The 25,244-nt window shown below is 40.6% G+C and overlaps 1 protein-coding gene and 1 long non-coding RNA gene across 4 annotated transcripts in view; one reads left to right on the top strand and one right to left on the bottom strand.

Moving 5' to 3' along the window:
- Positions 1 to 25,008, bottom strand: part of LOC111562838 (protein unc-13 homolog C) — a 118,137-nt gene extending 93,129 nt beyond the window's left edge. For 2 of the 3 annotated variants that reach the window (XM_055009273.1, XM_035944146.2), the window contains exons 1-2: positions 24,389 to 25,008; positions 6,162 to 10,443 (exon numbers count right to left, since the gene is read on the bottom strand). In XM_055009273.1, the coding sequence (XP_054865248.1) occupies positions 6,162 to 10,245 (4,084 nt within the window). In that variant the 5' untranslated portion in view covers positions 10,246 to 10,443; positions 24,389 to 25,008. The remainder of the gene's footprint in view (positions 1 to 6,161; positions 10,444 to 24,388) is intronic. The other variant, XM_055009280.1, reaches the window with a different exon arrangement.
- LOC129348593 (uncharacterized) lies at positions 12,951 to 14,328 on the top strand. The gene is made up of 2 exons (XR_008601189.1): positions 12,951 to 13,989; positions 14,104 to 14,328. It is a non-coding gene; the product is annotated as an uncharacterized LOC129348593 (long non-coding RNA).
- Positions 25,009 to 25,244: the final 236 nt, after the last annotated feature.

The raw sequence follows: 25,244 nt of genomic DNA, 5'->3' as shown, positions 1-25,244 counted from the left end.
AACTATCCAGGCGCCCAGAAAAGCATCTTTTAAGCTCTAGTCTGATCCCCACTTCTGTCTACAGTATTCAAAATGTAGAATTAAAAAAAATAAAGTTGTTTAAGAAGCATCAGTCTCCCTAGAACTGAGTCATTAACTCACTGACTATTAACAGCCAACTGAGCCTTAAGGCCTCTTCTGGTGAAAATTAAGTGTTTTTACCTTGTTAACATGTCTGTTTTTGTTTTATCCCTTATTTTATTTGATTATTTAAGCATTTCCACCTTAAAATTGTAGGGTACAAAAACACAGATCCAGGCTGTCTGCAAAACAAGTCTAAAGAACCGATCCTGTCTACTTGCAGGGTGGGTCTTTCCATGTCATCTTTCTTCCTCAGAAACATTTTCCATTTTAAGCCCACAACTCACAAATTTTACAACTTCAGAATAGTTTGCAGTTTACAGTGTTTGTGTAGAGTTGAAGGTGAGCTGCAGCAAGTGTGGACGGGTGCATGGAGAGAGAGGAGTGGGGATGGTGTAGAGTTACATCTAAACCATTTTAAGGCAGGAAGGGATTATTCTCATGGCAAAAAATCCAAATATGTAACTTCATTTAAGCAGATGGTGTATTCCTCTTTCATTGGCAGAGGCTAACACTTAGCTTCGCCAAGATAAAGTTAGCATGTTTCAGTCCAGCGGCTACATGGACACACAGAAATGTAAAATCAAAAGTTTGCAACTGAACTGGTTGTCAAAGTGCTCTGGCTTGTACATATTTCTTTAAACCAATGACAGTCTTCCTGGACAGAGCTAAGCGTAGGATGCAGCTTTGGTGTTCCCTCATAATAGTGAAGAGTGGAAACGTTGTGGTGCAACATTTGCATGTAGGGAGGCTAGCAATATCATTAAAATGGATAATTCCCTCCAAAAAACTAGGAAAGCTGCTTTACTGCATGATTCAAATCCCTGACAAAACTTGATATTTTAAGTGTGGTGGGTTGCTGCCCAAAGGTTGTTGCTGTTCCTGTAGTGAAGAGGATTTGAAAACGGTAACCTGCAGATAACAGAAGAGGAGGAAAAAACTGTTTGACATGAGTGGCTGATGGCAGGCTGATACCTGCATCCTACATCTGGTGAGTCAGGCCAACACCACCATAATGTTTGAAACAACATGAATAATCATAAGCTTTCTGTTCACTTTAAAAAAAAAAAAAAAAAAATGTATATTGCAATGTGTTGTTTTGTGAGTCCTTGGAACAACTGAAAACTATTTTCAATTTCATTGCTATGAAGTGCTGTTTTTTTTTTTATAGTATGTACCATTTACATTCATTTAACATTTATTGACATCTAATTATTTGAATTTAATGGCGGTTATTCCTTCCTTGCTCCTCTTTTATAGCCATTGTTAGTAACTGCCACATTCATACCGTTTAAAAACCTGGATATTTTCCTTATCTTTTATGACACACAGAATACACAGATGGCAGTAATGGAAGAACATTTCATCTTATCAGCAGCCAAGTGAAACCTGAATCTTTAATAATCTCACAAATTATTTCACAGAAAATAAATATGTGACAAAACATGAAAGAAAAGAGAAATAAATGTAGTGGGAGGTTGCCGCTTCCTGGCTTTGATGAAATGTAGTAGCTCAGTCAGATACGAGCTCCTGTGCAACCCGTTTGTCCCTCGGATGACTCAAACAATACCACATGACAAGACCATGTCCTACTATAGAGGAAAACACAGCCCTACAGTATACAGCATGTGCAATATTAGCTCTCACTGTTCCCCTCGGCTCCTGGTTTGTTTTTTTTCTTCTTTTCAACCATGACTAAGGGTTTGAGGCTGTTGCAAGCTGATGTCAGAGGGTTTATTTACTTCAATATTTCAGCACAAAAACTGAATCCCTGAAGGCCTGAAACAGGAATAGAGCAATGGGATAAAATGGGTTATCAACCCTCATTTAATTAAAGACTTGTTGTAATTTTTTTTTAGAATTAAATTGCAAAGATAAACCGAAAACTACTGCCTTAAGCCGAGTTAGTGTAAAATTATGCTGGTACGGGATGAAAAGTACAAGCATGGGGGTGATTTAACAACACTGTAGTTAGCGAAGCAGTGCAATGTTTTTGGTGTGTATCTGAAAGCCAGAACTTCTCAAACTTGTGGGCCAATGTAAACTGTGGAAAAAAGACTTTCACTGTATACTGATTCAGTCAATACTTTGCATTTGATAGTATCACTTAAAGCAACAACAGAGACTCTTCGTTCCCAGCATCTGCATTTTTCATACCCACACTTACTTGAGAAATGGTGCACTAAGCATAAAGAGGGTCTACCTCCTTTGCTCCCCCAGGAGCAAGCAGCAAACTTCACTAGCAGCAGACCTCTATAAATATTCCAAGCAAGGCTGACCTGGTTACAGAATGCCCTTGGGAGTGTGAATTAGCATCTGAATACAGACGCTGCTGTAGCCAGTTGAAGACAGGCCTGGCAGGAGTGGCAGTACTGCTGAGACTCCCTTCACAGCTCCCACACAGACCAGCCAGCATGCTTCAGAGCACGAGCATGATGAGCACACATCAGCTAGAAGAAATGAAGGCATAAAGCTAATGAGGTGGGCTGCAGAGTATGCATGCATCTAAGGCTAATGCTCCATCAGCAGCATAATGAATTTTCCCCAATTCGCGTCCATTGTCACTAAAGATTCATGTTGGGTGTGTTTCCATTAACTTTTTTAGAGGAAATGAGAGTGATTGTGTAGAGTAGCAGGTAGTTTGTAATAGTGCAAGGATCGCTTAAAACCCAGCAGATATCAGAGTTCTTTAATGTGAGTTTGCACTGATCATATTTTATGTGTCGAACAAATATATATGAGTGTTCTTGATGACAGCGGTAAATCATGGATTTGACTTCATTTGTGCAGTGTTACTATATTCTGTTCAGTACATTAAAACAATTACAAACCGAGAAGAACCTCAACAAGTGTGAATAACTTATTGGGGTACAATTTATAAAATTTTCTAATGTTGCTTACTGTACATAAAATGACTAGCAATCACCAGTTCCCATTTTTACAAGGATCTGAGTGTATATAATGTCAAAAGCAGTATCAGTATAAACTTATTAACTAACTGAAACAGCTTTATGGACCATTTGAGTATGTCAGTCTAGTGAGTTTCTATACTACAGAAAAACCTGTAGATAGAGGTATAGAAAGATTGGTGTAACAAAAAACATTTTATTTTTGTTTTTGCTTACTTCTGCCTCAATTTTCTTCTATTCATCTCAGCCTTTTCCACTCCATTTCACAACCATTTGTGCAGTCAATTGTTAAAATTAACAATGATCTCTAACATCCCGCTAGTACTGTTGACAGAATCCAGAAACACAACAGTGCAACAATACAGAGACACCAGAGAACGAGGCCACTAAGTGACTTATCAAAAGATGAAAAAAAAGAACTGAAAAGCCACTGGACAGCGAGGACAATTGGTCACACATTTTCATTAGAAGTCATATGCCCGGGGTGTGCTGCATGCTTCACCTCACACACACACAAATCAACAATGAGGAGTGACTCAATCAGTCAATGAGTCAGTCGCTCAGTGTGACTCTTAATTCTTCTCGCCTGGTAGCTCAGCAAAAGCAGTGTGTAAGACTAAAACTGCACAGTCACAGGGCAGGAAATTGCACTGCAGATATGTCAAACAAGGATTTAGGGCACCAGTTTAATAAATTATCCATCATAGAGCAATGACAAGTCAGTTTTTCAAAGGTAAAATGTCCTGCTGAGTATGTATTGGTCACACTTACGTTACAAGAATGCCTGTTTATGGTAAATTTGATGTTAAAAAACAAATGTCAGCCCATATACTGTGCCAGATTTATTCTAACCCCCCAAAATGTATATATTTATAGGGCTAAGAAATCCATTTTGAGTTGGAGTATGAATTATTATTGCATCCCGCCTGCCTACATTGCCATCATGTTCTTATTGATGAGTTGATCAGTATAAATAAATCTATTAAAACTGTAGCTTTACTTTTAAAACATTGAAAATCAAATGTAATCATTTAAACTATAGTACATGGTATACGTACGACATCCGTTATGATTTAGATGATCATTTTTAGCATATTGTCATTTCTCTCTCATATTATCTCAGTTTGTTTGTCATAAAAGATTGTATAAGACAGAGAAGAAAGAATCATCTTCTAATTTAATTTAATGCGCACAGAATTTTCTGCAGGCTGTTTAGGGAATTTCTTTTCCGAAAAGCTTTGTGAATATATGTCACACAGCCAGTCTTGAGGTGTAGAGTGTATTTCCCGAGCTAACCTACCTCACCGTGAGCACCACAGTTGCAGCTACAGATGTAGGTCAAGAGCCTTTTTGATTTTAAGTAAGAGTGGAAATTCCCTCATGTCTTTTTTCATTCCAGGTGGAAGACTTTTCCATCCATGAATCAATCTCATTTTTAAGTAAGTCTTGATCCATCGACAATCTAGCAATTTGATTCAGGGAAGCATAGGTAAGACACAAAAAGACAAGTAAAAAAAATGGTACACTTCCACATATTGTGTGAATAATAATACAATGCCTCCCATTTAAAACTTTGCAGCGTAAACATAACAACAGAACAGTTGTAAGTAAATGTGGACAGACTTCATGTCCACACTTGCTTTAAGTGTCTGCCACAACACTGGCACTTAATAACAGACTGAAGTCATGGGTTTATTCATTGTGAAGACTGGATGGTAGTTTTGGAGGCCATCCCTACTAGCTTTAAAGGTCTGTTAAATTTTGATGATAAATGATAAACCTCCAGAGTAACATGTTTGACATTCTTATCCTTTGTGCACAATGTCTGCTGCACGACAATCCAGCACTATGTCATGGGAATACAAATACAGTCAATGCCATCAATAACACAACCATTCACCATCAGAGAGATTCCTTCTCTTCATTTTTCATCTCAAAATAAATAACCAATTCCACAACATCATTCAAGATGTTCAAATTGAGAGGTTCACATAAATCCAACAATATTGAACCATCAAGTCCCAAGTCCCAGGCTTGTCTCCACCATACCAATTAAATACAACAGTGTAGGCTTCCACTGACACCACGGACCTTTGACTCATTAAAATTGGAGAGCAGGACTTTTACACATAAATGAACATCCATTACTTTTAAGCCCTCACCAAACCAGTTCACACCATACTGATGAAGGCTATCAGTGTAAGGTAATTCTCTGTCTTTCTCCGTACACTGAAGTTTTTAATCTGGCATCTGTGGCAACATTCTTACGCTGGCGTACTGGTAGCAATGCGTTTTATGTCAACTAGCAAAGATTGGTTTGTCAGAGCTAAATAGGTGAACAACAGTGGCAACAGAGACAGAGAAGGCTACAGCAACTAGAAGTATGATGGAGTCTAAAAACCTACTAAAGTTACGGATAATAAAAATTAAACTTGCTGTTAAAGAGGCAGGTTTACAGTTTAAAGTAAGGCATATGTCACAAGCATGCATCATTAGTGTTAGGTGTATTTACACTCACTGCCAAAAAGTGAGACGAACGTTACCCTCATTCTAGCATACTACACGGCCACAAGAAAGTCATTACATGTAACATCTTCCTTTTTGTGTCTTGTTATGTGTTAATTACTATTACCTTCTGTTCTTTGTCACCACTGCTTGTAACATGTACTAGTATAGCTTTAAACATTTGGAAGTATCAGTGCTGTGTTCAAGAATGCTGCAACATCTGATGCTAAAAACCTGGCTGCTGCATAATCTCAGTGCAATACCTGACACCGTCAATCTACAATGCCCTTTTGCAGATGTCCGCGTTTGCTTGTGGTTTGTACCTTTTCTGACACAGCTCAGAGAGCAAATGTGAATGCAGCTGAAATTTTAGATATTTTTAAATCAATGGTAAGCATTCACAATTTACAGATGATGCTAACACATGAAAGTGCTGCTATACCTAATTAAGTCCCAGATGGTTTGTTTTGATAAATAGATAATGTTTTTTGTTGTTTTACTTAACAACACATGCAATATGTTATAAACACAGGTATGACCTGCCATGTATAGAAAATTGAACACTTTATAAAACTGTATAAAATCAAAGTAATGTTGTGACAAGCAATACAGTGTAAAGAGTCATACCTCCTGCCAGGATCTGTTGCTCCAGTTCAGCCATCTGTTTCCTGTAGGCCCTCAGCGCTGCCTCCTTGAATGTGGGTCGAACACGCTTCTTGGGTGGGGCCTCTACAGGCTTCTCCTCTGGAACATTTTTGTTTTCATCCTCCTGCTGTTGTTGTTCTACTTTCTCAGACACCTCAGCGGCCTCCTCAGGTATCTCCTCTACCTCCTCCAACTCTTCATCGCCCTCCTCCATCTCCTCTGTCACATCATTGTCCTCAGTCTCATCTGGTTCTTCTACATCTACATACTCTACCATTGCGTCATATTCAGCAGTGTCCTCAGTGAGTTGGGTTTCATAATCCTCGCTGTACTCTTCATCATACTGGTCATCCAAACTGCAGTCATACTCCAAAACACGTGCCTCTTTACTTGCCTCACTGTCTTCTTGGGCTTCCAAATCTTGAGAAGCCTCAAAATCCTGAGAGGCGTCATTGTCTTCAGAGGCCTCAATGTCATCAGATGCATCAAAGTCCTGAGAAGTCTCACCCTCCTGTATCAGCTCATCTGTCTCCTCTGTCTCATTAGCATTAGTTCTGTTTTCCAAGTTAGCAAGTACCTGCTCCATCACTTCAACATAGTGGGTCTCATTGTCCACTGGTTGTTCCTCAGCTTCTGCACTGGTTTTCTCTTTCTCTGCCTTGCAGAAGACAGGCTCTGTATGGACATCCGAGTCTACTGCAGTATTGGAGTTATTTGTACCGGAAGTGGAGAGGGTTCGGAATCGCCCCATAAATGAGGAAGGGGCATTGACCGGCTCCTCAGGAGGAGCAGGAGTAGTCTGAGAGCCCGACTTCCAAACAACCTCTAAAGCTGACTTAGCTCTCTGCAGAGTAGATCCGAAGCCAAAACCAAAGGACTTTTCACTGAGGTCTATGCTGAGTCTACTGCTCCAAGACTTAGGGACCTCCTCTACCTTTTCTGTTCGAATCTCACTTTGGCTGCGGTACATAGTTGTGGACTTACCCTGGGGCTGGTGAAAGCTATGATTAACATCCAGTTCAGGGAATTTTTCTTTAGGAACCACTTTAGAGGCATCCTTAGGGACATCTTTAGAGGCTACTTTTGGCGCTACTTTAGGGGCTTCTGCTGGGGCTGCTTTAGGGGTCTCTTTTGGTGTCACCTTAGGACTCTCTTTGGGGGTTACCTTAGCGGTTTCGTTAGGTGGAATCTTTGCAGCTTCTTTAGTGGGTACTTTAGCATTATCCTTAGATGTTACTTTAGGCATCTCCTTTGAGACCTCTTTTGGGGCCTCTTTTGGGGGTAGTTTTGAAGCTTCTTTGGTAACCTCTTTAGCAGCAACTTTCAGACCTTCTTTAGGTGTAACTTGTGGGAGTTCCTTAGGAATGGCTTTTGGGGATTCTTTAGGGGACTCTTTAGGAGTTGAGACAGGAGTCAAGACAGGGGTGTCAGTTGGGGTTATTTTAGGGCTTTCTTTAGGTGACTCTTTAGGACTTTCTTTAGGAGTCATTATTGGACTGTCTTTTGGGGTCACTTTAGAAGTCCCTTTGACAACCTCACTTGAAGTGACCTTAGGTGTAACTTTAGATACTTCCTTAAGTATAGGCTTTGTGGTATCTTTAGGTGTGACTTTAGGGCTGTCTTTAGGGACAGCTTGAGAGGATTCTTTAGCTGCTGGTCTTAGAATCTCTTTAGGTGACTCTTTAGGGGCGGCTTTAGAGGTCACTTTAGGTGAAACCTTAGATGACACCTTGGGACTTTCCTTTGGCAATATTTTGGTGGTTTCTTCTTTCTGAACCAATTTAGTTTGTTTATGTGTCACTTTAGCAGCAGGTTTGGGTGCATCTTTAGACGATACTTTTGTGTTTTCTTTTGTGACAACCTTACTTCCTTCTTTAGACTGCCGGGAGGATGTCTTTACAGACTCCCGTTCTGTAATGGGAGGAATAATGTGGGTGGTTATAGGTGGTAGGCTAGATTCTCTGTCAAGCATCATGAATTCCTCATCTCCCTCAAACTGTAAATCAACCTCCTGACATTTAGTGATATTCTCTGGAAAACCAGGGATGGTTGATGGGTCAAAGGGGCTGCTAACCTCAATGGAAGCTTCCAAGCCAGAGTCAGCACCCTGTTCCAGATGATGCCAGTCTTTCCAGGGTGATAGATCACCTTGCAGAGAGAGCTGAGAACCACTGTAGTGACTTCTATCCCCGGACATGCAGACAAGTCCATTGCTAACCCCACTGTCTATAGTTTCTGTAGTCTCAACTTCATTGTGTTCATAAGTTTGATTATCATGACTAAGGGGATGACTGGGACTAGCATACCAGGAGGAGGCCATGTCTTCTTGCTTTCTCTGCCACAGTTCCTGATCTGAGGATGACAGCAGGGAGCAGCCATTTGCCCGTGTAAAGTACTGACTCTCTGAAAAGTCTTCGGAGTATGACTGGCAAAGTTTTGAGCAGTCAGACTCAGAGCGGCTGAGTTTTGGGGTGGAATAGTCACTCTGGGAAAGCCAACCAGGGGTCAAATCAGAGTAATAAGCCTTTGCATGCTTGTCTGGGTCATAGTAAGAGTCATCAGCATAGTGAACTGTGCCTGAGTAGCCTGCTTCATCGCCTGACCGGCTATGGTCATGTGAACGCCTCTTCTCTGCTTTGCTTTTATGGACAGGTTTTGAAATCACCATTGCATATTTATTTCTGCTTAATTCATCCAACTCTTTATCACTGTCCATTGAGTCCCAGTCATCACTTTCCACTACTTTATCCTTTCCTGAGACCTTTATATCCATGCTCTCGTAGGTTTGTGAAGATGACATTGTTTTATCTTTCCTCTCTTTTCCATCATGAGTTAAGCTATCGGTAGAGACTGTAATGCCAGTTCCTTTGAGTTTATAACATTTTTTCAAGACTACATCCCTATCTTGGGTCGTTGCAAAAATAACAATTATAGGGCGGGGCTTTGCATTTGAACATTCTCTTTGTTGCCCTAATCTATGAGCAAGCTCAATTTTAATAGTTTTATGGGCATCAATGAAACCCATTTTGTCTTTCAGGATTTTATATATCACTATCTCTGTTTTTTCTGACCTTTCTTCAGGAACATTGAGGAATCGCAAGGTTGAATTATTGGCCTGGTGGCTAATTTGTTTTATGTAGTCATGGATATCACGTGTTTCCCTTCTAGACTGGACAAATCCTGAGCGAAGCTGTTCAATCTCACTCTGAACTACTTCCACGCTGCTAGAGATCTCATCAATGGAACTTTTTAGGGCATTTACATGACCACGTAGCTCCGACAGTTCTGTCTCTATCTGGCTGATCCCCTGAAGCTCCTTAAAGATCATTTCCATCACATCTTGAGTCTGACTGATGCAACCTGTGGAGGAGGAGCCAGGTTCAAGGGTTGAACTCTTTTGCTGCCGTCCAGCACGGTCCAGGGATTTGCTCCGGATGCCCAGGGTTTTCCTCCAGTTGCTCACCTCGGAGTCTGAGGAGACACATTCCTGACTCTTTTTCCATTTTCTTAACTTGCGTAGGGCACCCAGCCTAAGTGTGTGTAGACTGGAGCGCTCCACTCGTTCACCCTCAGAACTGCCATCAGAGGGAGCCAAACTGATGAGGCTCTTTCTGTTTCGTCTCACGGGCATAGTGTGTGATTTATGCTCATCCAGTCTCCTGACAGGTTTTGTCTCACTCAAGGAGTCAGAGTAACTACTATCAATTGAAAGAATGTCAGGAAAGATACTTTCATTATTATTCAAAAAAAGAGAGTTTTTCGGGAGTCCATTTGCTATAGCCACACGATAACTGAACGTGGGTGACAGGGATGAGCAGTCGTTCTTTGCGTCGTCTTCTTCAAGCGATATGTTACGTGCCGAAGAGCATTTGGAAATCTTTTTAACAGTAGTCTTGAGTGTGGTAGAGAGAGTTAGATTGTGTGCTTGCAAATCAGTGGTCAATTTGGGCTCTTTATTTTCGCTTCTCTCTTTCTTCTTTATTGGGTTTGCCAATTTCTTTGTAAACATTCCTTTGCAAATCTTTTCAATGTAGGATGATATAGTCTTGATTAGGGCAGAAACCATGGATGTCAATCCTGTGGACTGTTTTGATCATCTGGTGAAAGAAGAAATTGGCTGGAAATACAGCGTTGGTGAGCCAAGCACAATCAACCTGTGCTTGACAGTGTGGGTCCAGCTCACTATCACTAAAACCACAGTCTGCGTAGAGACTCACTAATACTTTTGAATCCAGTGGCCTTCTTCCAATTAAGGAACATCTCTCTGTAAGACAAAAAAAAAAAAAAAAATACTTGTTTTAGTGTTTAGTTGCAGATTTCCATATTATACATAAATACAGCAGAGACTGAAGTTTAAGTTTGCATTTGCCAAGACAGTGGATAATCTGTTCAAGAGCCAGTATTTTGCTGTATGTTTGCACCCGACTCAGACCCAGAACAAGGAGCGATTCCTGCACATGTTGCTATGCTACACAATGTGCAATGTTTTCATGCAGTGGTGTCACCATTTTGTTTGCTTTTAGATCATTTATTTTTTTCACATATGTACCATCAGGGAATGCAAGCAGAAAGCCAGCTGACTTAGCACAAAAGGTGACATGAATACACAGTAACCCACTGCCAGTCCTGTTTATTGGTTTCAAATGGATCTTAAAGGTCCTGCAATTTCTGACTGTCCCTTAGCATTACAATCTCGAGATAACTCTGGCCTGTGGGGACACGATTAAAGCTACTGATAATGCTACCTACATTAGCCATCCAACATGCTAACAATTAGAATTTTCCTATGGTTGTGGGGCCATCCAAAACAACATGTGATAGTGGGTCTTTATTTCCTCAGATTCCAGGAATGCATAAAGATTCAAGAACAAGAATACGAACAGAAGATTTGAGACAATTTAGAGTTACCGTTAGAAAAAGTGGCTGAAACAAGTAGATGATGGCAAACTTAGAGGTAGCTGCTCATTCTATTTGACGGGCAGGCTGACCACATTATGCAAATGTGGTTTATGACAATTTAAATAAGTAATTTAAAAAAAATGGACTGGGCATTTTCGACAGTTCTTTCAGAGTGTGTTTTCTCTGCTCCACTCCATATGCCATGAACTTTAGGCTTTGTAACTTTGCAGACCAATTACATACAAAGTTTCTCATTAAATAGTCGCCAAACTTTATATAGAATAACTGAGCACTTTTATTTGAACACTGAAATAAGGATACTTATTAGAATTACTTAATTAATTATTAGAATGCTTATTTATTAATTCTATGTGTTACTATTTTCAAGGCATCATTTTATTGGATATCACGCAGATAACTCCAGTCACCCATCCAACATGCTGTCACTCCAACTGAATACCAGAGGTTCTTACACAGAGAGAGAGAGAGAGAGAGAAAGAGAGAGAGAGAGAGAGAGAGAGAGATGCTTTGAGTGTAACAGAAGCAAAAAGAAAAAAAGAGGGACAGCAGAGTGTTCGAGAGAGGAAAAGTCAAAGAGATAAACATTGACAGTGTGTACTATCACATATGTGTGTATGTGTCAGTCAAGGGCAATAGACACACTGGCTACATCAATGCATCCAGCTTTTACAGCAGGAGCTAGCCAATTATTATAATTGCTTCAGTGCTACTACACTCTTGTGAGAGTGTCTGTGGAGCACAGGCAGCAACAAACTAACTCGTGATCATATTTCAACAATGTAAGGTTATGTTTCATTTTCATATAGCGACTGAACTATGTTTTTGTTTAACATTTTCAACAATGAATTTTCTGAAAACAAACTCAATCAGAAGACAGTTTCATTACATTTCAATTCATTATCTCTATGTTAATTAAAATTAGGATGATGTAGATGTTTTCATTAATTAAAACTGTTAACTTAATCACTTGTGTTGTCATACACTTGATGTCTCCATTCATTTAATTAGACTGGTTCAGCACTTGACCCAACTATACAGTTACTGAGCGGACAACATCTTATGCCCATTGAAAAGAGGATGACAACTTTTTGGATCAAGGTAGAGAGTGTTAAACCTTCAACAGCTTTGAGTTGCCCTGATAGGTGTGTGGAACTGGTCAACTGAGTCAAAAGAGGGATTTTTTTGAGCAGAGGATCTGACAGCTGCTCCACATTAGTTCTGGGGGTTTAGAGCTTGATGTGTCTACAGTCTCATGACCACAGAGACATGCTCACTTGAAATGAGCTGTGAAACACAGAATCGCAGTTCGCTTTTATTGCAGGCCTCTGAGGAAGGACCAGGCATTAGCAAATGGAGCAAAGTCTTGGTTGCCAGCATATACATTTTCCTGCCACCACTGCATGATGTAATGAATGGAACAGCTTGGCTATTTGTTAAACTCACAGAATAAAGTTTGACACAGGCCTGGGCCAACAATTTCTGTGCACTGGAAACACTTTGTGCTCTATCTACTAAGCAAATATCTTTTGCTAAAGCACCAATCTTAATAGGTGAGATGGAGCTGACAAACTACAGTTAATAAAAAACTATATCTTAAGCTAGCATCTAAAGGTGAATGTGTAATTCAAAACTGCTCTGATATTATTATAAGTCAACGCAATCTTAAATTTTGAAACTAAGAAAAAACTATCAAAATATTGTCACTACAGAAATGGAATGACAACATGATGAGATGAGGAAGAACTACAGCATATTTTATGGTATGAGGAGGTTCATGACTCAGCTGTCTCACAAACTGGCGTAAAGCCAAGAGCAGCCTTTTGCAACTGATAGGTCATGACCCAAAGTATGGAGGACTAAAAGTGCCAAAATTAAATAAATAAATACATCATTAAATAATTAATTAAATATGTCATTAATTAATTAAAATTGGAATTAAATATTTCATTAATTAATTAAAATTGGAATTAAATATTTCATTAATTAATTAAAATTGGAATGAAATACTTAAATGTGTTATTAAATAAATATATCATTAAATAATTAAATATGTCATTAATTAATTAAAATTGGCATTAAATATGTCATTAATTAATTAAAATTGGCATTAAATATGTCATTAATTAATTAAAATTGGAATTAAATACATAAATGTGTTATTAAATATGTCATTAATTTATTAAAATAACAATTATTTTAAGTAAAAAACATATTTCATTATTTCACTATTTAATTAATTATTTCATGGTCCTTGCGTTGCAGTGGATCATGAATTTATTTTATCTGTCAACCTCGCCCGTCAAAGTCGGTGGGCGGATCCTAACACCTGATTGGTTACCCTGCACATCAAGTCAAGGCAAATCGATTCCAGATAATGGATTGACGCAGAGCTTGTGAACACATTCCGATACACTGGGTGGCGCTATTCACCTCTACGTTGGTTTGGATACTCAATAAAACAAAACTTTATTAGCAACCGCTAAAGACTCGGTCCTCTTTCCCAAATGTTGATACATGCGGTGCAAGACAAATTTTCCTTTAGCATTTCCTTTAGCATCTACTCGGCGCGCCACGGCTCGTCTCGGTTTAGTTGTTTTTCCATTACATTGAGTACCACCTCATCGTGGGTTGAGTCGTCATAGCACGGTGGCCCGAAAGTCCCTTACCGTCATTTTTGTGCGACACAAACGCAATGCAACAATGTACATGGAGGCGATAGTACACCTGCTGCTCGGTCTGTGGCTTTCTGTCAGATTCAGAGTAACAGAAGAGTCGGAGAAAGCTGAGAGCGGCGAGTCGAAACACTCAGGAGACACACAGGAGAGTTTGGGAGGCGATACAGCAGTATCAAGCTGAAGACAAGAGGATATGAACGAGACGACATATAAGGGTAAGCTAATGCTAGTTCGCTAGCTATCGTGTATCAGTCCTGTGAACGACCCTGTAATGGCTGCAGTTTGTCGCTATTAGGTATTAAAATATGTATGCTGTGTATGTGTTTCAGATGCTCTCTGATGAGACTTCATGGGATTTACCTGAAGCAGCAGCACATGAGCCTGCAGTGGCACAAGGTGTAGAGGAGGAGGGCAGAGATGTACAGGATGCACTGATGCACTACGTGTCATGCAAAAGTTAAAAGTTGTTCTTCTTGTTATACTTCTGTTTTTCTGTCCCCGGACCGCTATTGTTTTCTTTAATGCAATTCTGACAATAAACTTTTGTAGATGTGTCTATGCTATTGCTTGTTTGTGAAGGTTAGCAAGATTAAATAAAAAATTAAACGCCAAAACATTAAAACAGCTGTTTTAAGAAAATTCCAGTTTGATAAATCAGTATTGCTTTGGTGTAATTCAGTCACCAGAATTATGAACCATAAAGGAGTTTGTGTTAAAACATGTTAAATCCCATTAAACACAAATACATTATTAGGGAATATAGAATTGTTTGGTTCAGACTGTTGACTCTTTTCCTACCAGTGTCTTAACAGACAAAATGAAAAGTTATGATGCAATCACATAAGTCACAAAATAGTTTATTAGTCAGCAGCAAAATCAAAACTATTTACAATGTGCAAAGTACAAACTGTGGTGGGCCTCTCCTACAGTGGAGGGCTAAAAGTAAAACTATATACAACTACAGGTGCTGGTCATATAATTAGAATATCATGAAAAAAGTTGTTCATTATTTCAGTAATTCCATTCAAAAAGTGAAACTTGTATATTATACTCATTCATTACACAGAGACTGATATATTTCAAATGTTTATTTCTCTTAACTTTGATGATTATACCTGAATACTAACAAAAATCTCAAATTTGGTATCTCTGAAAATTAGAATATTGTAGAAAGGTTCAATATTGAAGACACCTCTAATCAGCTAATTAACTCAAAACACCTGCAAAGGCCTTTAAATGGTCTCTCAGCCTAGTTCTGTAGGCTACACAATCATGGGGAAGACTACTGACCTGACAGTTGTCCAAAAGACAAGCTTTTTCGTGATATTCTAATTATATGACCAGCACTTGTAAATCTCAAGTCTATGGGAGGTGGACTCGCTCACACTCGCCGGCTGCCCACTGCCTACCCAGCTACCCCAGCTGCCCCAGCACACCCAGGAATGACTGGTTGAAGGCAGTATTCTGGGCCAGCTTCATTCTCTCTTGCCTCGCTGAGGAGCAACCAGATGTTCTCATCATGCTGGGCATGACTCCACTCCTCCTCAGCCTGCATCTCCACAAGTACGCTAGGAAGGTCCAATTTTCTGTGGCCCCCTTTCCTCTTGCCTAGACCAAAGACAGAAAAGTGATCAGAGTCAGCTTTAATGGCCAAGTAAGTACACAATATACACAGAATTTGGTTTCGGCTGTTGGTGTCATCCTAGGAATATGGAAGAGAATAATAAAAAATAAACAATAGAAAGAGGAACAGGGAGGAAAAAGAAATAGTAGTAAAATAGAACACAATATAAACAGAAATGTACAGCTAGACTGGAATGTATGAACACATTAGCAAAATGGTAATTGCTATAAACACAGTAGTGGCGATTTTTGTGTACAGGGCACTGTAGTCCAAATGTCCAGGGTGAGTGGGGTCTCTGATGATGTTTTCTGCAGTCCGTACTATGGGCTGTAGTCTGTTTCTGTCCTGCTGTGTGGTTGATCCAGAGGTGCACAGGACAGATTGGATGACTGCAGTGTAGAACTGGATCAACAGCTCATGTGGCAGGCCATGTCTCCTCAGCTGTCGTAGGAAATACATCCTCTGCTGAGCCTTTTTCAGGAGGTCCTGAGAGATTGTAGTCCCCAGGAGCTGGAAGGACTCCACAGCTATGATGTGATGTGTTTAGCCACCCGTCCATCCATTTTCAATCATGATCATGTCTTTGATACTTTAATAAACTTCTGGCACTCTTCGCTTTAACCAAAGCACAAGCAGTAACTGCTCCACCACAAACAAAAACGACGTGGTGTGAACTTCATTTCATCCTGTGCACATTTTGGAGTTGCTAAGAAGAGCTGTGTTTTCTCATTTTTATGTATATTTTCATTCAGTTTCACAGCTACCTAGTGACTATAAGAAGAATGGTTGCAATACTACACCGCACCAGAACGTAAATTAATTAGAGTGACTTACTTGTTAAATCAATAGAAAATAAATGCAGCTGCATGTGTTCTGTTTATGTGTCACTGTAGCTACATGTAGCTTTCATCAGGCCTTCCTGAGCTGGCTGCTGCACAGTTTGCATTTACACCTGCCTCAATTCTTGGTCATTGGTCTCGTTGTTCTGATCATGCTTGCAGGCATTTACACCTGTAGTAATAATAATACGAAAATCAACCATGCTCTCTGTTTACCGTGTCTTACCGGTGATAAGACGTTGCTGTGACGTGCTGGTGTCGGTGTCCGAGCTGGTGCTGGAGAGGAGACAGGGCAGCCGGGGGCTCCGCGACGGAGGTGGAGTAGGCTTCGCATGTGGAAAGGGATTCTTGAACAGAAATAAACACTCACTCTAAGTACAAGAAAAACACGGCATGCTGACTGAAGTATTAGCTTCTGAGAGCTAAACGTTAGAAACAGCAGCACGAAATACAAGCAGAGCACGGAGTTAGCGCCGATGGCTAACTAGCTATCTTATTGTCTGCTACAGGAGACAACGACGTTACTTTCTAAAAATACTTGTTTGCTTAAAAGAAGCTTGCCACCAATGGAATAAATGATGTATAAGTTTCTGGAAGTCACAAAACACTCACCGTCCTCGAACGTCTCCAACAATGCAGCGGCTGAGTCTCCCTCCTGTTGCTCGCCGGTGCGGTGCCAGTAAATAGCTTCCATTAAACCTCTTCCAACACCTCCTGGTTGACCCACGCCGGCCGTTGTGGTCCTGGGTGGACCGATAGTCATTTTTGAGCTTTTTCAGCTTCTCCCTACACTGCTTCTGTCCTCTTTATATACAGTCTACTGTATATGTGAGCGGCCATCCGCTCAGAGACCTCCTGATAAACTTTCTCCGTCCAGCTCTCTCTGTATTCTTTGGTCCGCCACCAAAGACAAAGTCTCGACCTCTTCATTCACCCACGGTACAGGTCTGGCTGTCACATTAAAATTATGAAGAACAGAGAGTTTCGTGAAGAGCAATGCACACCGTCGCTGTTTACAGTCATTTTTTAATGCAGGATTTTGTTTTCGTGCTGAAGTTGCTCTGTGTCGTCACTCCCTGTCCAATCAGTGGCCTGCACTATGTAAACGCCACATTATCGGCTCATCTCAGCTCGCTGGGAACCTCAGCCGAGAAGGTGCTGAAAATTAGTCCGTATGGAAACGCTCGCAAACAAAGATGAGACGAGCCGTACCGTGCCGAGTAGATGCTTGTGGAATCGCGGCTAAACAAAGACGAGCGGAGCCGTGCCGCGCCGAGTAGGTCCTAAAGGAAAAGCGCTCGACACTCCGAGCATCGCTGCAATTTGACAGGCTGGTAATCCACAAAGAACGTGATGTTCCAGAACTTCCCTCGGTATGCCAAACGCCCTGGTCCCTGTGTGTGCTCCTGTTGCACCCTGGTACCAGAAAACCGGCGGAGTACTTCCTCTAAATTTGCAGTCACTCTACGGTCAACATCTTGGTCGGAAAGTGCGGAAATAACTTCAACAACGTCAATAAATTCCTCTGCTTTACACGCTACATGCTCGCGGTAAGCAGGTCCTGCTTCCACATACTCTGCAAGGTCTAAAATATCTCTCACCAACTCTCTAGAAAGTTCACAGCGACTCTCCCTCTACACTGCCTCCATGTTTAGAAAGACTTCTACTTCCGGTTTCAAGGCAGACAAAAGCAGTGGATTAGACTAGATTCACGTTAGTCCCGCCCACGGACTTTGACGGGCGAGGTTGACAGATAAACTTAATTCATGATCCACTGCAACACAAGGACCATGAAATAATTAATTAAATCGTGAAATAATGAAATATGTTTTTTACTTAAAATAATTGTTATTTTAATAAATTAATGACATATTTAATAACACATTTATGTATTTAATTCCAATTTTAATTAATTAATGACATATTTAATTCCAATTTTAACTAATTAATGACATATTTAATTATTTAATGATATATTTATTTAATAACACATTTAAGTATTTAATTCCAATTTTAATTAATTAATGACATATTTAATTCCAATTTTAATTAATTAATGAAATATTTAATTCCAATTTTAATTAATTAATGACATATTTAATTAATTATTTAATGATGTATTTATTTATTTAATTTTGGCACTTTTAGTCCTCCATACCAAAGCTGTCCCACCATAAATAATTCACAACAGATATCTTTTGAATATGTCCTGAGATTGCCTCAACTACCTCACTATCAGCATTCATCTAAATTTTAAATGGCAGACAGAACCTGAGGAAGTGCCACAGAACAAGCACGGTCAACTTCTGGTAGTCAGGTTTTGTACAAATTGTAAAAAGTAAACTTCAGAAAATCTTAAAAAAAAAATGTGAAAGAATAGTGATTTACATCTATTACTAGTATGTGAATGTTTGGAGTTGAACACATGAACATTGACAGTTGGTGGTGCTAATTTTCCAATTCGGGCACCATGAAACTATTGCAAAAAAGTAAATTAAAAAAAAAAAAAAAAAGGCGCAATGAGATCATGCTATTTAAAGAGTCCATTTGTGTATTTGAAAAATTATATAAACACAGGTGGATTATTTATTCATTCTTGGAGAAGGTTCTGAGATTGTGGGAAAACTTCACAGGTGAAAACAAATAACACTGATAAATCTTTCCCCACTCTTGAATTACAGCTGCTTTGACCCTGATTTGCGGGAAATTTGGGATATCCTACAGGGAAAGGTTGCCAGCACACCTCTTAAACAACGCTGAATGGGCTAGTACCTATGGGCCAAAAAAACTCAAAACATCTCCTGCTACATGGCTATCTCAAAAAAACACTGCTGAAAAATGGGCTGCCTGAGGGACATCTGCTGTAAAACAACTGTTGCCAGAAAAGAAGGAATCAGCTATCTGTGAGGTACAGCTTTTGATTTCTCAGGTATCACATCTGATCAGGAAATAGAAAGTGACAACAGCAGTGTGGCTGGACTGTGGTTGTTTAATGGCTGTACAAATGAATAAAAAAACAAAATGTATCTTGTCACTGATGACAGTTTCATTAAAAATAAGTCCAGGATTTTAAAGTTGTGGTGGATGTTTTTTTAAACAGCAGAACACCTCATTTAAAGACAGATATGTCATGCCGTTTTGTCAGGTTCAGTTCTGTCACCATATATAGTAGTTTGAACAGGATTACTTATTAAAATTAACTAATTAACATTATACAGTCAAGTGAGGCACCGTTTAGTTATTAGTGGAAGACAAGCCTTTACTTATAATCAGTCAGAGATTAAATTAGTCAACTCTTCCCACTGACTGATTTCTTTCACAGTAGCATGCAGGGAGACATACCAAAAATGACTTGCTATAATAAATGAATATATTCATTTTCTACACACTTGAATACCACGATATAATGAGGAGAATGGAATGTAGGCATTAAATAATTATAAGATGGAAATTATGAGTGGAATGCAGTGAAGTTAAAATGGAAAAAATAAAGTGAAAAAATAAAGAAATATATTATTGAGCTACACATTTGAGTGACAGCAGTAGTCGAATATAGAAATTACATTAACTTGTGAAAATTTTACAAAGAATATGGTGATATTAAACACTGCCAGCATTTCTTTGCTGAAGGCAGCACAGACATCATTAAGATGAACGCTGGCATCAAACTCATCTTTCTCCTTTGATGTTACGTGAAGCTGATATATTGGTTTTGGCCTTTGCAAGACAGTGCTTGAGGTGTAGCAGGTGGAGCTGCAAGGAGATGGTTTTCACCCAGCTCTGACACCAGCCCAACAGGTAAGACATGTCTGACCCACGTTTGACTGCACTTTTGGTCTAATCAAACAAACTTCTGTTGTCCTCTGTGGCGGCTGCACACTTGTAGGGATTACATGCGCAACTGGAAGAAGAACGCTGCTCTAGAAGTTAAGTAGCTTAGTACCAAAACCACAGTGTAGGAATACTCTGTTACAAGTAAAAGTAGTGCATTTACATTTTCACTTTAGTAAAAGTACACAAACAATAGCATCAAAATATACTTATAGCACAAAAAAAGTAAAAATACTCATTTTACACAATGCCACATATCAGAACAAGAAAAGCACTCTTGGAGCGCAGTACTCCGGAAAGGCTGCTCAGCCGCTGTTCATTTCCGACAGCTTAAATCTTGAAAAACGTGGCAAAAATCACAGCACTATAGAATGTGGCCATTTAATATAGATTTTAATGTAGATTTAATATGTACACACAAACAAAATGACCTTGCGCTAAGCGCATGTGTGTGTTATGCATGTGTACGTTATGTACAGATAACGAATCGCGCGACCTAAATATGTAGCGGGTGGCGGGAATTGATGGGACTTGGAAACAGCCCCATAATTTTATCAATTGTGTGTTGTATCATTTCTGACAGATAAGTCCTGATAAGTCCGCAAGTCGATTTGTAGTAGGTTCACAATCATGTAATCATCAGCAGGCCACTGACGTAGTGTTCACTTGTAGTCATAGTTACAGTGGACACAATGAAGTGGACACGATGATACAGAAATCTTTAACAAATCCGTGGATCCAGACTATAAGCCACATCACTGCCAAAATCTAATCACTTGGTCCTTGTGTCATCTCTGACCTACCCTGAAAATTTCATCCAAATCCATTAGTCTGTTTTTGAGCAATGTTGCTAACAGACAGATGGACAAACGTAGGCCGATCGTCATATAATTTCATCGCTTCTTGACGGAGTAAAAATATATGCTACTGGATTATAATTATTAATGCATGAATGTGTTCATCTCTTTATTGTTGAAGTTGGGTAAATTAATTTAACTACTTTATATAGTTTATCTGGTGAGATAAATATAGTTTTATCCTAAATTAACAAATAAATGCAGTTAAAAAAATGGACTATATTTGCCTCTGAATTGTAGTGTCATCAATGTGGAAAGTAGAAGAATAAGGAAATACCCAAGCAAAATAAAAGTAACTCAAAATTGTACTTGAGCACCTCAGTAAATGTGCTCGTTACTTTCCACCACTGGTTACATAACAGGGGATGCTGTCTGAACACAGAGTTGCTAAAATGTGCTGCTAATGCTCAGCTGCACATACGATACTATGAGGTTAATGTTAGACAGAATGCAGGATGCTAACAACATACGACTTCCAGCAACATCTGAACATTAACAAAGTATTTTAACTTACACAGACAAAAGCAAAGCATTTTGAAAAAAAAAAATCAAGAACATTGCCCTGTATCAAGAAAAGCAGCATGTTGCAGCTTGTTGCAAGATATTGAGACATTTTAATTTTGAAACCACGGTAATGATTTTGGTTTCATTAAAAACAGAGGGAATGTGCAATTATGTATTTTTTATGATTAACTACAACACATGCAAAGATCCAGTCATGAAATTATTGTTCAGGTGTGGTTTTGCTGAAAACTGACCTTTTCAAAGCCTGTCTTGAAATTATGTTCGCACAGTAAAAAGTGAAAATTCCATTTTCTGGTTGAGGTCAAGGAAGCAGGTTTTGCCAATATTTAAACATACTTCCCTTTTCAGTCCTAATTCAGTAATTTGTAAAATTGATGGCCCATTTTCTAAACTATATTTATCCAACACATAAATGTTTTAAGCTGCATCTCTTCAAATGATTCAACCATAATGAACCATTATCGCACAACAGCCCACACAAAAGACACCTAATAATGACTGCTGGTTAATTTCCACCAATGACCTTAATCCATTTGTGATGCAATTTTTTGTAATGAACTAAATTGAGCTACAGCCACAATCATGGCTGACACGTCTGGCACTGTTTACTGTAGCAGACACCGGAACATCACTTACATAAAACACTGTGCTGCACTGTGGCTGCACTCTGTCTGGACAAATCACACTGAAGGAGTACTACTGTTTAATGAGTGTTGATCACCAATTAGGGAGCTGCCTTTCTGTTCACAGAGCCAACATCCTGACATCTGCATGTTAAGGTTTGACGAATGAAGCATTCACCTCGTTTCAGAGCCAGACCTGATGCGCAAATGACCTGCTAATGCCCATGAGGTATCGCCTGTATCGTCCCATTAGAGTGTAATGACGCAAGAATTAAGGAAAAAAGGATGACATATAACTGATCACCTTGTCCTACTCGTGAGTTTTACCAATTTGACCAGTGAACATGTAAAGGCATGCCTCTGTGAGCAGATTCCACAGCAAATGGGCCACAAATGAAATGGCACCATTTATTCCGAACCATCATGACAAGCACATGTGACAATTAGATGCTCTCTAATTCTACAGTATCTGCACTACTGCTCATTCTCACTGCAGATTGGAACATAATAGAAGCATATCGAGGGTAATAGAACTCAGTCTGAAGCACCTAAGTAAAGATAAGTGGACAGTAGCTATTGATTTTTACAAGAGGATAAGTCTCAATTAATTTATGTAAGTAGCATGTCCTCACAGACACATCTACCCTTTATAAAATAAGGCTGGAGCACACATTGTTTTTGTGATAGAATATCAAATGACATACATAATAGAATTGGGTTGAATATGGCAACATCAAGCAGGTCACATGTTCCACAAACCGTGGAACGCATTGGAAGTCTGCGTTATTGGTTTTTCTACCTTCATAAACTTCTTGTTTCCTTCTTTTACAAATGAGGTTCTGGGCCATTGAGCAAGGCACTGAATCTCCAGCTGCTCCACTGGATGAAACATTTTATCTTCCTCACTAGCTACATCTCTAGCAGGCTGTAAAAAGAGAGAGAAAAAAAAGAATCTCTAATCAACTGGCTTGATCAGAAATGAGTGGCTACTATGACAAAACAAAAAATCTGGGAATTCCTGTGGTCCTGAGGTACAGCCCCTCCCAATCTGTGAGTCAGACCAGAGAAACCTCCAGAGAAAGGGGGAGCACCTCAGCCACACCCACTTTACCAAAGCTCTGAGGCACTGCTACCCAGGGCCCTGCATTACTGTCCAGGGACCTATTTCCCCTGTTTTTTCCCCCCTAATGCATCTGATTAGCAGAACACTTTAAAACAGTCCATTTCTCGCAGCCTGCACAGTCTCTGCCACTCTCCTTTAATGAAAATGAGTGTCAGTTGGAGGCATGCTAACCTATTTCTCACAATAGTACAACCGCTCGTTCCTCCTGATGAAAACCCAAGTATGCCAGTTTGAGGTTGTTATGCTGCAAGCAAGTATCCTCCACGCTGAGATGTGCTCTCCATTCCTTTGTCCTTTCTGGGTGGGAATGAGCAATATTTTTGTGTGCAAACCTTGCACGCGCGTATACGAGAGAAGTGTTACGTCATGTCTCCAGAACACATGATTATGGATTATGGCCCAGAGTGGATTAGTGCACATGCGGGTGCGTATGTTTGCACGCCCGTGCGTCTGTGCGTGTGCAGCCATGCATGCACACACATGTGCGCCATGCATGCGTCCGTGCATGATTGCTTTAAAGCATGCATTTGCTGCTCCGAGAGGAGAGCGAAGTACACCGGCGGGGGGTGAGCGTGTTGACGGAGTGAGCATCTTCACATCATATTGCCCCTCACGCCCATCCTCAGTTACATTCTACCCCATTCTCCTAACCTGTGTAGTCTGTTTCCCAACAGTGAAATATCTGCCTGCAGCCTCAGGAAAGCAGCCAACATCACAACAGATTGTCTCCCCTCATAAATCAAAATATTACAATTTCTTTGGCCGGCATGACGACGACCTGTCTCATCACATTTGCTCAGTGTGAAACAACAGCATTGCTCACATGCGTTCATGTTGTGCGTTATGCATGACAGCACGGGGAAAGGTGAGACTGAGAGCAACGGGACATCAGTGCAATCGATAGTGTTTGTGTCAGCGTGGGATTTTAGACTAAGCAACACGACGATTCAATATCATCCACACCTCACGTTTCTTCCGTGTGTTTTCTTTTTTTCCACCTCAGCCATATCGATAGATGATGCCATCTATGCGCATCATTCTCAAATAAGGTTTCATTAATCCACTGACAGGGCCACAGAGGGAGGGGAGGGAAGCAACAAGAAGACACAGGATGAAGTCAAACAGTCAACATTCCCACGCCATTCAAACACACACATCCGGCGCCCAAAACGGGCTGCGCCGCTGCACATACCTGGTGGTGTCAGATCCCCGTGCAGGACGCCCAGCGGTAGTGAGCAAAGCGTTGCCGTGCGGAGCCGAATCCCCGGTTTCAGCGAATGGTCGGTGCTGGGAGCGCGGCGATGCTGGGCAGGGGGAGGGACGGAGGGAGGGGGCAGAGCGGCTTCGGTGCGCAGCTGCCTGCTAATACCAGAGCTCACAGCATCTCTCCGCGTCCGTCAGACACCACATCCCACAGCCCTGCCTCCGCGGATAATCGCACTCACACCTCTGCTCCATGCCACCGACGGTACCCCCCTCCTGTCTGCCGCTCCTCCGCTGCGCTCGCCCTGATCCGCGTTGTGGGGGTGAAGATGCTGCCTTTTAAAGCCGCAAACTGCTGGGTATTTAAAAAAAAAAAAAAAAATTGCTCCACGACTAACACACACACGCTCTCGTGCACACGCAGTCACACACCGTGCTCGTAGACGGTGTCACAGCGCGAGGTGTCTAGTCCAAAACGGGGTGCAGGTGGGTGGTGATGGCGCTCATGGGGAGGGCAGACAGCGCTGCTGCTGCTCCTGGCTGCCCAGACAGAGGCTCTGCTCCCCGGCTGGAGAATGCCCGTCCCTCCCTGGTACAAAACTCTCTCCCTCTCTCTCTCTCTCTCACTCACTCACTCTCCCTCTCTCACTCTGTGTGTGTGTGTGTGTGTGTGTGTGTGTGTGTTCACTGAGCCTTGATGAGAGAATTGAGCCCACAGACACCCACACACGATACCCCCAAACACACTCGCGCGCGCGCGCGCGCGCACACACACACACACACACACACACACACACACACACACACACACACACACACACACACACACACACACACACACACAC

This window comes from Amphiprion ocellaris, chromosome 1, assembly GCF_022539595.1.
Source record: "Amphiprion ocellaris isolate individual 3 ecotype Okinawa chromosome 1, ASM2253959v1, whole genome shotgun sequence".
Classification (NCBI taxonomy): domain Eukaryota; kingdom Metazoa; phylum Chordata; class Actinopteri; family Pomacentridae; genus Amphiprion; species Amphiprion ocellaris.
Note: the sequence above shows the minus strand (reverse complement) of the source record. Positions and strands in the feature narration are given on the sequence as shown.